Genomic DNA, 13,375 nt, shown 5'->3' with positions numbered 1-13,375 from the left:
TGAGAGAGAGAGAGAGAGAGAGAGAGACGTATTTGTACATACATTTTTAGACAGGTGACCTTGTTCACTTTTTTGTTGGTACAAAATTTTGTCAAATGTATACCATTTTGGGATATATGACTTCTATTTTCATCACTTCTTAAGCTATGTTTTATCCATGCAGTGGTCAGAGAAGAGAGGGGTCCATATTCCGATCCTCAACATCCCTACTTCTACGAGGAAGATGAAGTATGGATGGCACCAGGCTTTATCAATCAATTTTATGAAGTAAATCAAACAATGATCAATTGAGGATTACGTGGTTACTGGTCTATTCAGGAATGTTGATGAATGACATGTTTATGATTGCAGGTTCCGGATTATTGGAAAATGTATGTCCATGAGGTGGATCAAGAGAGAGAGATGTGGCTGAACTCATTCTATAGAGCTCCATTACGGCTACCTATGCCTGCCGAGCTTGAATACTGGTGGTCTAAAGGTACTAAATATTAATTTTTCTCAACTCTCAGTTTATTTATTATTTGTGGTCTTGGTTTCTATTCCAACTCCATCACGGGTTTACAGAAACTTTTAAATAGTTACCTGCCTTCAGTTTACATAAATTTGGGTTATGCTAATTTGTGTTTGTTTGATCAGATGAAAAACCAGAATTTATTCTCATTAATAAAGAACCAGAACCTGATCCTGAAGATCCATCAAAACTCAAATACACGGAGGATCCCCTCATCGTACACACTCCAACAGGAAGAATTATCAACTATGTGGATGATGAAGAACATGGTATCCGCTTATTTTGGCAACCTCCTCTAAAGGAAGGGGAAGATATCGACCCAGACAAGGCTGAGTTCCTACCCCTTGGGTTTGATGAGTTCTATGGACGAGAAGCAAGTGTCAAGAAAGGCAACTGGTGGGAGTCTCTTGTAACATCTGTAGAAAATGCCTGTAGACCAATGTTGGACAAATTGGAGAAATGGACTGAAGAAAAGAAGAAAGACAGTGAGACAAAGATGGAGCTATTGAAGAAGGAACTTGAATTGGTGGAAGCTGAATTGTCTCTGAAGGAGGCCATGGAAGACTTGGATGAGGAATTGAAGAGAATGCAGAAAGAAGCTGAAAAGAAAGTGGAACATGGGCTTGATGAGGATGATATTGTATCTGAAGAAGTAAGCCCATTAGAGAAAACTTACCCTGAAGCTGAAGAGGATGAGGATGAAGATGAGGAAGAGGAAGAAGATGATGCCCCTTCAAGTTTTGGATCAATTGAAGATCAAAAATCGGTAAACAATGATCAGACGGGAAATAAATCTGGAAAGTCGACATTTGCAGCATCCTCCTTAGCATTTGCTACTTCTGGGCTTCTCTCAACGGTAAGTCTGAAATATCGTTGAATTTAGTTGTCCCTTTACTATGTTCATGCTATAGCGTTTCCTTCTTGGGGTGGGGGTGAGAGGGCAATATTTTTCTGGAGAAATTGTTAGATCAGTTAGTAAGGCCACTCCACTCTCTCTCTAAATTCAGCCACGTCAAATTCTAATCAACATAATCACTATGTTGTACATCCCCACAATACTAAATTTGGATATCGCTCCTGACTAATATCATGCAACGTTAAAGTTCAAATTAATAATTTTGTCCTTTGAAGACAGGTTCCATGGAAGTTACAGCAGTCATATTTAAGGTGGAAGGAGGGGAAACTTCAACAGCAGGCAGCTTCGTCGACTATTCCATCATTCCAGTCTCATCAGCTGCCTCCTGAGAGATCGAGTCCAAGTTCCGTCAGCTTTCCACTTGCGACTGGCAGAAGTTGGAGAATGAGATTTGCACTGCAAATAAATCATCAATGTGAACCGATTACCAAGATGCACTTCAGAAATCACTCGAAAAGGAAAGCTTCCATAGAGAAAGGAAGAGATCTAGAGCACAACTTAAACATATTATCCTTGCATACCCCAGTTCTTATGTAGTATCCAAGTGTCCAATCTCTTGACAGGATCAATTTTGTAGTTCCTGCGGTCAATTGTTTTTCCTTTTGAGCTAGCATTTCAATATACACAATGTTTCACTTCAATTGAGTGAATGTGCTATGGTTTTGCCTGACTGACATTAAGGTCAGCAAATAATCTAATGTGAAATTGTTCTGAATTTTACACAATTTTGAATATCTCACCAAGTATTATCGATTGTAGGGTGTGCCGAAAGTAGAAATAGTGAAGCAACTGGAATAGAGCTGAATCTGAAATAATCAACCTTTTTAAGTCGCGCAATGTCTTGAGAGAAGGCATTGAGCATGACATTGTGCATAAACATGAATTCATTGAATTGTAAAGAAAGTGAAAATATATATGTAACTGCTTTCAAATTTAGTTGACAAGCTTAGTTTGTTGTGATCATGCATCGTGCAATCCGTTGCCTCAACATAAGCGAATTATGTACAGAATAGCAATGCATCTAAACCAAATGAGGACGAGAGATTAATGGCTAACGAGACAAACATATACGAGGATGCTGCTCTGTTGCTTGCTCCTCCCATTTTCTTATCTTCAATACATAGATTTTGAAATTTAAGTGCCATCACAATGATGATTTGATTGTATAAATAACTAACCATGACGCGATAGATTAACAAGAAGCAATCAAACTATTAATGGAATTTAGCTATCCAACTATTCAGAAGAAAGGTTCAATAACAATCATTTTAAACCCTTTCATCGGCCCATATACCATCATAAAAATCACTTTTTTATTTACGATTGAAAAAAATTGACGTTCCTATGACATTGACATGATTTTTAAAAAAGTCAAAAAGAGCTTTTAAGATTCAAAACTAGTTTTTGGACTCGTTTGGCTATTTTATGTAAGTGCTTCTTCTAGTTAAAAGATCTTTTAGAGAAAGTTAGTCCGCGTCTTTCTCTAAAAAGCCCTTCGAGAATAGGAAACTCATTTAAAAATTAAATTTCAAACCAAAACTAAAGTAGCTTTATTCAAAAGTTCATCTATAAGAAGCAAAATCAAAAGTCATGCCAAACGAGCCTTAAACACAATAGTTGATTTAACATTTTCAAAGCCATCACTGAATCTGGGTAGGAGGTTTATCTAGCTTGTTTTTGCATAAGGTTCTGTTCAAACGTTGTCAATATAGCCAAAAATTATGCCATGAGCAAAAAGGAACTTCCATGGTGTGTTTGCTTAAGAAGTTCAAGCAACTAGCAGAACACTTGCATTCTGACAATATTATAGCACTCATTAACAATTTTAGATCGAAAATTGTAAATTGAGATTCTCGTGTTATTACCATCTTTTTTCGAACACTTCCAGACCTCCCAAGATTTTTATGGACAACAATATCTAAATGTATTCCACTAAACCATGCAACGATCAAGAACCATATGGACAACATTGTCTGAATATTTTAAACTATATAAAAATCAAGAATCGAATTTCTATATAATCATATTACAGAACCTTTTAATCAACATTTTCACGACCTCCAAAGAATTCATGCAGAACATTCTCTAAACCCGTTGCATCAAACTATGCAGCAAGAGTACTATTCCAAATGTCAACAAGCTATAAGAAGCGGCCATTTTTACTTTGTTTTGGAATTATAAAATAATCAAGTTGAGAAAAACTTCAATTTTTTCCGAAAGTATTGAATAGCAATCCAACAAGTTATCTGAGTGTTCAAATATAGGATAAAATTCCTGAACAAATGTGTTTAATGTGTTAGAATTATAACTATACTAAGAATTGCATCTACGTACAAACAAACTGATGAAAAATTCAATTAATTTGTCACTTCAAAAACTTGTACCACTAAAATTGGGGTAGAAAATTTAGATAACGGTCAAAAAGAAAAAAAGGAAAGGCAAAAAGGATACGATCGCAGTGGGATTCGAACCCACGACCTTTAGATCCGGAGTCTAACGCGATATCCACTCCGCTATGCGATCGGTTTTGCAGTGAAAAAAATTAAAAATAAATATAAATACAAAAATACTTGAATTTGTATGCTCTGAAGCAGAGACGAAGAATAATTACATGAAGAAGACAGATGAAAATAAATAAATAAATAAATAAATAAATAACACAAGGACGAGATCTACAAGAAGCAAATCGATATGTATACATACAAAAATGCATCACATAAAATTTCTGTACCTTGATTCAGTCATTTCAAAAGAGAGATTTCGAGGTTGATGAGCGGTCCATAATTCATTCTCGATTGCAGATTTGCACCTTGCCGATCTCAGGATAGAGAGAGAGGGAGGAGCTAAACATCAACGATTTGATTATTCGTTTTACTAATTGGGGCGAATGTTTAACAAACTGTCGATCAATAAATTGTAGGTTTTCCGGGCAGGCCCAACCAATTAAAGGATTGGGTTGCCCAGATCCAACAACGATAGCCCGACCCATTGATATTTCCAAACCTTATTAAAGTTTGAGGGAGGAGATTGTATTCATTAATGATGTTTAGGCTAGAGCTCGTGGGCATTTTCCCCGAATCCACTGCAATTAGAGTGGAAGTTGAACCTAATTGGGCCATTCAATATAGTTTAGTTAAAAAATTCGGAAAATTTTGTAAATGCCCTACTATTAAAAAAGAATTTACACATTACTACGTAATGAAAATATAATTATAAGTACTAACTTATATGTAAATTATTTTAAAAAAATACTAACTTCTAAATATATATCCCAAATCACATTTGTAATTGACACAATGGCTTTTGTACCTGTGCGGGACAGGGCTTTGTGGTGCCTGCTCTTTATAGCGCTTTGGTGCCTACGCGGAGCAGGGCTTTGATGTGCCTGCATGTGACAGAGCTTTGGTGCCTGCGGGGGACAGGGATTTGTGGTGCCTGCTCTTGATAGGGCTTTGGTGTGCCTGTCCGAGGCAGGGCTTTGATGGTGCCTGCTCGTGACAGGGCTTTGGTGCCTACTCGGGGTAGGGCTTTTGCTGAATATATGTCTGGGGGCAGGGACAACTACTTACAATGAAGCTTCAGGTTGTGATCGTTCCATGAGTCACTTTTCTGTTTAGGCTTGAGCTCGAGCTCTACTAGTTCTTCCACACGGACTAACCTTCCACGATGTTCAAGACACCAACCTCGAGGCTGGGCCCGTAGGTTGTATGCCCGAGGTCCCAACAGCATCAACAATAGAAAGGGAACCTCGAGCTCGACGTTGGCCATGAATTTGCTTTCTAGTGCCGAGGTCAATGGTGTAGGTGTGGTGCTTGGGTTCAGCAGCTGAGTCAAGCTAATGACTTGTTGATGAAGTTCCTCAAATGTTCAAGTGGTGACAAATGTCGGTTGGGGTATTGGTATTTCTGATGGTTCTTCTTGAGGAGTTGGTGGATCTTTAGCAAGTGGATTGCTTGGTATGGATGAACTTGTTGGAGGAAGACCTGAATGTGTATTGACCATGGCTTTTTGTAGCGCTTCCTACAGACGGCGTCAATGATGCTACCAAAAATTGTACCTGGTAGATCTTAAAGTTGCATAAGCAAAAAATAACGATGCCAAATTTTAGGTATTTCAATAGTTGAACAGCTGTATAATTAATTGTTAAAATTTGTTGAGAAATCTGAGTAGTGGCCAATGGCCACTCAGAGGTTGATTTATAAACCAAACCAATGGAAAGATGAGTAGACTGTTGATAGGTGACGCTAAGGGCCCGTTTGGCGACTTTTGTTTTTGTTTTTGGTTTCTGAGAAAGTTATCTTAATTTTTGTTTAGAAACTAACATTTAAAAAAGTTTCCTATTTTAGAAGTACCTATAGAGAATGTCACATTAGAATAATTTTCTCTAAAAGTTCTTTTAACTAGAAGTACTTTTATAAAATTACTCAAACAAGTCCAAAAACAATTTTTGAATCTCAAAAACTCTTTTTGACTTTTCAAAAATCATGTCAAATGAGCCCTTAATAGGTTATTGTGGACCTGTGGTCAATTGTAGCGTGGTTGATTTTCCTTTATCATTTAAAAAGTAACTAAAAGTTACTTTAAATAAAGTAGCAACTAAAAGTTATTAATTTTAAAAATAATTCATAATTTACTACTATGGTGACTAAAACTGACTTGATGATGATAGACCAAGAGAATTTTAAAGAATTTATTGATGGAATATTTTAGAGAAAATGGAAATTCTAGTTAAGTAATTTTTGGTTATGTATTGCAGGAAATGGCTTAGCTTGACCTTATGTGGGGATCGTTTCCCTATTTAGAGGCATAATAGCAATAGCATGCCGTCCTTGGTCAAGTCATGCAACAGTGTCCGACTTCGATCTGTATGCTATCGTCCATTTGAAAGGTTTCAACTTGCAATTGAGTTTGACCAGTCAAGTCATCATTTCACTTAAAACGAAATCTATGGCCTATGTCATGTTGGCCTGCTATTAGTTAATCATTACTTTCATCTGATTGGTGGATGTTATAGTACTGACGTTACACATGTCACTTGTTATTTTTGGAGTTATTGTTTGACAGGTGTTGACGTGTCAGTAGGAGACATTTTCAATGGAAAATGATGATGTTAATTGAAGACGACGACCTTGTGATGGAGTTGACTTTTACTTAGCGATTTTTGGGATTTCTGGAGATCTCCCATTTAGAATCACTTTTGAGGTGCGTCATAGATGGATGTAAATGAGCTTTTAAGCTTAGCCTATTTTTAGAAAACTTCTTGTTGTTCCTTGCAAAGATAACCTAAAATTAAGCCTGCATGAATCCACGCATTGAGTAACAGTCCAACACGCCACCCTATACAGACTCCGACCGCTCGTGTCTAATTATTGTGTTGAATTTAAAAATATATAGTAAGATATGGCGTCTACGGTATAAACAAAAACTGTTCAAAGTACCAAAAATCAAAATTTCTTAGATATTATTGGACTCCTACAGGGTTGAAGTGTCATGATAGAGATCGCAAGATAGAATTAATTTTGATGAAGTGACAAATAAGGTTGGCTAAGGGGATATTGTGGCATTAGCATATAATTGTCAATCCTGGAGTCTAAACTTTAATTCTCTTTTTGTTTCATTAGAGAGTTGAAACTAGATGAGATATTAGATATTTCATTGACATATAAATAATTCGATAGAGTTTTGACTTATTGAAATTAAGATAAGTGCACGAAAATGAGGAAAACGAGATAAAAAGAAGAGAGGTATGTGATTATTTTACAAGATACAGCTGCTCTTTCAAAATTAATATATATAATATCAATTTGTTAGACGAATTAAAACTTGACTGTACTATTTTGTATCAAATGATATTGAATACTATTATATCAAACACTAAAACTTTTTTAAAAAAATAAAATTTATTTGAAAATTATTTTGACTGAATTTAGAATAAAAAGGAGAATTAGAAATCAATTACTTGAAATTGATTTAGAGCATATCAAATGGAATTACGAGGGTCTAATTTATAGATTTCAATGTGTCTTTTCCCCATGGTTTATTTTATGGGACAAGTTCATTTTAACCAATATATCGCACGTTTTAAATTGGAAGATGATCGATGGAGATCACACAATATCTAAAGGTCACGACTCTCTAATATGCACCTATTGTACTTGAAGATTTACACTCAATCGTCGTACCTATTGAAAACTTTTTTCAATCCACACACTTTAGTCGTTATATGCACGTAGATTTAAATAGTCCAAACTTACAACCTCAACTCAAGCTAATGAGAAAACAATGAAGAGATATTAAATACTCCAAAGGTCTTGAGAGTGAATGAATAAAAGTATAATTAAACTATTTCGTTCTTCAAACTACACATCAAAATGTGTTTAATCATATACTTTATAAGCTTCCCATAAATATCTTCATTGTTCCCCTGAAATATAAATTGGAGGTATGTGATTATTTTACAAGATACAGCTGCTCTTTCAAAATTAATATATATAATATCAATTTGTTAGACGAATTAAAACTTGACTGTACTATTTTGTATCAAATGATATTGAATACTATTATATCAAACACTAAAACTTTTTTAAAAAAATAAAATTTATTTGAAAATTATTTTGACTGAATTTAGAATAAAAAGGAGAATTAGAAATCAATTACTTGAAATTGATTTAGAGCATATCAAATGGAATTACGAGGGTCTAATTTATAGATTTCAATGTGTCTTTTCCCCATGGTTTATTTTATGGGATGAGTTCATTTTAACCAATATATCGCACGTTTTAAATTGGAAGATGATCGATGGAGATCACACAATATCTAAAGGTCACGACTCTCTAATATGCACCTATTGTACTTGAAGATTTACACTCAATCGTCGTACACCACAAAATAAAAAAAAAAAAAAGAGAGAGAGAGAGAGAGAAATGAACGCATTTACTTTTAATCAAAATTAAAAAGGCCAGAGTTTGATGACATTATTATTGGATGTTGATAATTATAATGCAAATTAAAACGAGCATGGTATATTCAAAGTTCTGTTCGATAAAAAATAATCAATATGTATCACATGTGACTACTTTAACACTGTTGATGATTATTAGCACCTTTTAGAAAAATTCAACTAAATTGAAATAACCTATTATCTTTATCTTATTCGATTACTATATGTTTAGGTTTGTGTTTTAGTCTAATACACGAGGCTAACCAATCTTTAATCATTTGTTTAATGAGATAGACTGTACACAATTACATATTCTCGAAGAAGAAATAGAAATTAAAATTTCACCTTTTATACCATAAAATTTTCTTCAATAGTAGTGCGTACCAAAACATCTGAATTGTATTTTTAGTGCAATCGAGTTGATTTACTAACTATAATATGTCTAATGGCTAAAATATCTTAAAAGTTGGTTTAGTGGCCATTAAGTCGATTAGCGGGCATAGTGTTATCATTGAAATATGATGTTTTACCAAGAAAGAGTACAAACATCTCGGTGATATATATTCCATTGTCCATATAATCACAATTATCAATTGCTTCATACATAATTTAGTGGTTTTTATTACTTAGGTATTCTTTAATATTTTCATTAATAAAAGGTTATAGTTTTTTTTCTCCTTCGTTGTTTTCGTCTGCTAAATTGAGATTGTTACTTTTAGTATTGATAACAAGCGGAGATGTTAAAGACACGTTTCTTTTATTGGGATTATTGATGAGTAAAATCTACAGATGAATTCGAGCATATTAAAGATGTCGCAACAGATTTTATTGATAAGAATGAATTATTCACTAAATAATATGATTGCCGACCTTGATTTAGATAAATTATTTAAGACATATTACTTGAGACTTTTCGAAAAGACTCACACATTTGGGTGCGTCGTATTATCAGGTTTTCTTTGCCTTCTATCACATTTCAAAGTTCAACACAATCAAATAATCCAAAAAAGCAAAAAGAGCAACATTGAACCTTTGAAAATTGTTCAATTTGCTAATAATTTTGGGTTCCTTCCCCAAAGCCGCAACAAAGACAGCCAGACATGACTAAGTTGACTGTATCTGATTAAATTTTCTATCATCTTATTCTTATCTACGAGAATACAAGTTACATCATGCATAACACAAATTAAGGAAAAAAACATTAAATTTTTCTTTAAATTTTTAAACCTTACTAGTCTTTGTTATCATCATTTTACTTAAGAAAATACTTTAATCGTTATGTCATAAACCAAATATTATTAACTTCTTGTACAGCTAAGTTTTTCTTTATAATTTATCCACAGATGGATCTTATCTTCAGAAATATCTGTCATGCATAGATTCATCTCATCTATAAAGAATTTTCCTCAGCAAAGTAATGAATATTCCTCCGTCAGCCCACTCAATTAAAACTTTATTGACATGAGTGATACCACTGGACCACACATCCAAACTTAGTAAGAGCATCTTCAATCGTGATGTAAGGTAGTTAAAAATTGTGTTTTAAATCTTCGAAGTGATCAAAAACCTCTTCAATAAAGAGATGTAAAGGAAATGTAGATTTTATTATTCGACAGAAAATGTAAAAAAAAAATGTAAATTTACATCTCATTTTACATCCACAATAGGCAAAAAGTAAATTTAGATCTTCTCATCGAAACAAAATTTGAATTTAAATCAACCGAGATATAAATAAAAATGCAAAATTGTTTTTGAATATATCAATTTACTTATAATTTCACACCACTATTGAAGATATTCTAACATCGTCCATCCACACCCCTCGTAAATTTCCAACAGGCGCTTTGTCTATAGGAGAACGTCACATCACCCCCTGTTCGAACAAGGCCAACGTGGCCATGTTTGAAGAGCTTTCTCATTTTAATAATAGGTACAGCAAAGTTGTGAACATCATAAATCGAAGATTTTTAAATATTATATTCTATTCATAAATCAAAATCAATCATTCCAATTATAGAAATTACAAAAATACAAACATGCAGAATTTAGACATTTTTCTTGTTCTAGTACCCCATACTGTCCCGAAATCTTCATTTAGCCTATAAGTCATTTTATTTAAGTACAAACGGAGAAATTTTTATTAATGCTGAAGTAACACCGAACACGTGGTTACAATTTACAATTGAAATTAACGGAAAGTTAACTAACAAAATATATGGTCAACAACTCCGGCCAAAAATATGGCTCGCTTTCTTAATTTCATGGAAAGAAAGGAGGACTTTTCCCAGCACGTGACTCTTGAGGCAATTGTCGTCATGGTCGGTCCAATGCCAAAAGTATACAAATCAAGTGGACACATACATGGCCTTTAATTTTCTGAAAAATATGCTAATACTTAGGTGACATTTAATGGACACCTCACACTTGCCTGTACAAATTCTTAGAACTTAATCTATTTTATTAACTACAAATTGAAAAATGAAATACTGCGACAAATTGAGACTGTAATTCACTTAATTATCCATGAATTTGAGCCAAGGCAGCCATTTCTTCATGGCCTTATCATCAGCTTCCTTTGAACAGCTTGAAGAAGCCGCCATGTTCGCGGCGGAGCTGCCACTCGCCACTGCTGCTGCCGTCCCCTTTGGGCATAGAAAGAAATTTCTGGACCCCAAAGCCATTAGCTTCTCCTTCCTGTCCAAACCTGTCCATGCCAATTAGTTAGTACCTCTTAATACATGTAACTTATTTAAATTATATTGGAATTAACAAATCATAAATCAAGCAGTTCAGAGACAAATTGACAATCCAACGGCTGCGATAAATTGAAAAAAAAAAAAGAAAGAAAAGAAAGTGAGAGAATAATTACTTTCTAAGCTAAACTGGGAATAATGGAGATCGAAGCTAGACGAATCGGTGGAGGAGATAATCGGCCGCCGGCCTTCCTTAGCATACTGTCGTAGAGCCGCCGTAATCAAGTCATCCACCGTAGCATCCGGCGACATCAAAACCTGTACAGCTCCAAGGCTCCTCTGAATCGTCACATTAAGAAGCAGCTTCGTCAGTTTTGGCTTTCCCTGCGCCACCCCTAAATCAGTCGAACTCACCACATCTTTTTTCCTAACCAGCAATTCCGGCACCGTCCTAGGCCTCGGCAACATCTCCGCCACTACACCAGTATTTTTCTCGTGAAACGACATCGCTTTTTCAGATAACCTTCCCTTCCTGTTCTTCTCGTTGCTTCCTTTCCGATTAATCTTCGGCGAGGGCATCTCAATTCTTATATATATATAATATAAATGCTTGCTTGTACACGTATATATTAATCTATATGCCGGCGTACAGTAATTAATCACCTGAGGCGACGGTAGCGGAAAAAATGGAGGCGGGGGAAGCCGAGAGCGGCGGGGGAGAAGGGACTCTCAGTTTCCCGTTTGCCGGCAGCGGACATATATATAAAAGCCGAAGGGTATCACTAGTAATTACAAGAAAAATAGGGCAGATGTTTATGGTGTAAAGAGAAATCGCAGAAAGTGTAGGCGAAGCAGAAGGGTTATTTATATGGGGCTGGGAAGGAAGATAAGAAGATAGCTCCTCGAAGAAATCTGGATATTTCTGGTTTCTAACATTGCATTTACCGTTAACTGGCTTAGCCGGTTATTTTTCATCAATTGAAACGTGGAGTGATTCCAGTGGCTATTAAAGTGGCCATTTACAGCGATTTATAATGTGTGGTTGGTGTACGTAGACTGAACCTAATAAGTAAAAATAAACGCCTATCTCGACCTTCCTTTGCTTGACACGTGTCCCAGACAACCAGTTAAAGCTAGAAATAATTAGCTCATAAATAAACATAAAAGTAAAAATAATTACTTAATAATTTGATTGACCCCCCAAAATCATATTCACATAATTCTTTCAAGTATAAATTATTAATATAATAAATCTAGCGACTCTCGGCTTTCATTCTTTTGCTTGTCGTATATCTATTATATGAAATTCAAAATAATTTATTCGTTAATATACTAGCAAGCACTCTGATTGATTTAGAGACGGGATGAGATAAAATGTGAAGTTGACATGGAAATAGATTCGATACAGTTTCCCATTTTTGCTTGGTCGGTCACATTGTCAAGCAAACTATAACACCAAACCTCATCTTTATAGAATTAGGAATGCCAACATACGTGACTTTCTTGAACATTTTTCCTACTTTTTTGGTTCATTCTTTGATACGTCTAAATTGGTGTGATCTAATTTGGGCGTTCATACCTTTTCAAGAAGTATGGTGTTATGAGGCACAAATTATAGACCTCGTGAATTGTATTTGTGCAATGAACCGGGGTACAAAACCCTCAGTTCACATACCTCTTATAGAGGTCTCAACCATGTGGGGTCGAAATTTTTTTTATCGTTTTTTATTAAATTGGGCCCAACAGTGGGTCAACCTTGTGTGAGAGTTCTGATTTTATTCTGTAAAATTAATTCTGTACAATCAGAATTATACTTCCGCTCAAGAGCAATCAACATCCATCGACCAGACATGCTTCTGCATTTCTTTTTCGTTGGGCACTGGTGCAAATGCAAGTTGGCAAATTGAATATTGCCAATGATTCAATGTCTGTGTGATTTGTCAGCTACTTCCCTTATTATTATTATTATGGCAATAGTAACCTGTACTGCTTAAAACACAGTGTAATTAGTAATGCTCTTTATGAGCTATGCTACAATGACAAATGAGATTTACAAAATTAGGTTATAAAATCAAATATATACCAATCATTTCAAAAACAGATTTTTAAATCATTTAAAATCAAAAGTCCAGATTTTGCCAACACAATTTGGCACTCCACTTTTGTACACCAACTTTGTAGAAGTAGAATTATTCTCATGTTAACGAGCAACAATGAGGTTGAGGGTTGTTGTAGATAAATGTCACATCAATTATCCTCTCCTTGTCAAGTGTTAATCGTCAAGTGTTATGATTACTATCGAGGATAATTTTGCT

The 13,375-nt window shown here is 34.9% G+C and overlaps 2 protein-coding genes, 1 long non-coding RNA gene and 1 other non-coding gene across 5 annotated transcripts; 1 reads left to right on the top strand and 3 right to left on the bottom strand.

Annotated features, from left to right (window-relative positions):
- Positions 1-46: 46 nt before the first annotated feature.
- Positions 47-2,142, top strand: LOC111412017 (protein TIC 100-like). 2 transcript variants are annotated; one of them, XM_023042755.1, is made up of 4 exons: positions 47-267; positions 352-478; positions 637-1,367; positions 1,643-2,142. In XM_023042755.1, exons 1-4 carry the CDS (start codon positions 235-237, stop codon positions 1,754-1,756), a joined length of 1,005 nt encoding a protein of 334 aa, XP_022898523.1. In that variant the 5' UTR covers positions 47-234; the 3' UTR covers positions 1,757-2,142. The 2 variants fall into 2 exon arrangements, with proteins under 2 accessions (XP_022898523.1, XP_022898522.1); XM_023042754.1 differs by having other exon boundaries at positions 55-267; positions 1,647-2,142.
- Positions 1,504-4,391, bottom strand: LOC111412018. The gene is made up of 4 exons (XR_002705933.1): positions 4,159-4,391; positions 2,168-2,233; positions 1,949-2,097; positions 1,504-1,823 (listed from the first exon to the last, which is right to left on the bottom strand). It is a non-coding gene; the product is annotated as an uncharacterized LOC111412018 (long non-coding RNA).
- On the bottom strand, positions 3,878-3,950 carry TRNAR-CCG. The gene has a single exon. It is a non-coding gene; the product is annotated as a tRNA-Arg (tRNA).
- A 6,085-nt stretch (positions 4,392-10,476) lies between the features above and the next one.
- On the bottom strand, positions 10,477-11,939 carry LOC111412013 (uncharacterized protein At4g22758-like). The gene is made up of 2 exons (XM_023042744.1): positions 11,237-11,939; positions 10,477-11,071 (listed from the first exon to the last, which is right to left on the bottom strand). The coding sequence occupies exons 1-2, from the start codon at positions 11,637-11,639 to the stop codon at positions 10,881-10,883; spliced, it is 594 nt and encodes a 197-aa protein (XP_022898512.1). The 5' UTR covers positions 11,640-11,939; the 3' UTR covers positions 10,477-10,880.
- Positions 11,940-13,375: the final 1,436 nt, after the last annotated feature.

This window comes from Olea europaea, chromosome 16 (assembly GCF_002742605.1).
Source record: "Olea europaea var. sylvestris chromosome 16, O_europaea_v1, whole genome shotgun sequence".
NCBI classification, from domain to species: Eukaryota; Viridiplantae; Streptophyta; class Magnoliopsida; order Lamiales; family Oleaceae; genus Olea; species Olea europaea.
Note: the sequence above shows the minus strand (reverse complement) of the source record. Positions and strands in the feature narration are given on the sequence as shown.

What these genes read in the sequence shown, in the direction of transcription:
- LOC111412017 (XM_023042754.1), top strand. Translation starts at nt 235, where the DNA reads ATGGCACCAGGCTTTATCAATCAATTTTATGAA. An exon ending in TGAATACTGGTGGTCTAAAG is followed by an intron (nt 479 to 636) that starts GTACTAAATATT and finishes TTGTTTGATCAG; the next exon opens with ATGAAAAACCAGAATTTATT. An exon ending in CTTCTGGGCTTCTCTCAACG is followed by an intron (nt 1,368 to 1,646) that starts GTAAGTCTGAAA and finishes CTTTGAAGACAG; the next exon opens with GTTCCATGGAAGTTACAGCA.
- LOC111412013 (XM_023042744.1), bottom strand. Translation starts at nt 11,639, where the DNA reads ATGCCCTCGCCGAAGATTAATCGGAAAGGAAGCAACGAGAAGAACAGG. An exon ending in TTCCCAGTTTAGCTTAGAAA is followed by an intron (nt 11,072 to 11,236) that starts GTAATTATTCTC and finishes TGGCATGGACAG; the next exon opens with GTTTGGACAGGAAGGAGAAG.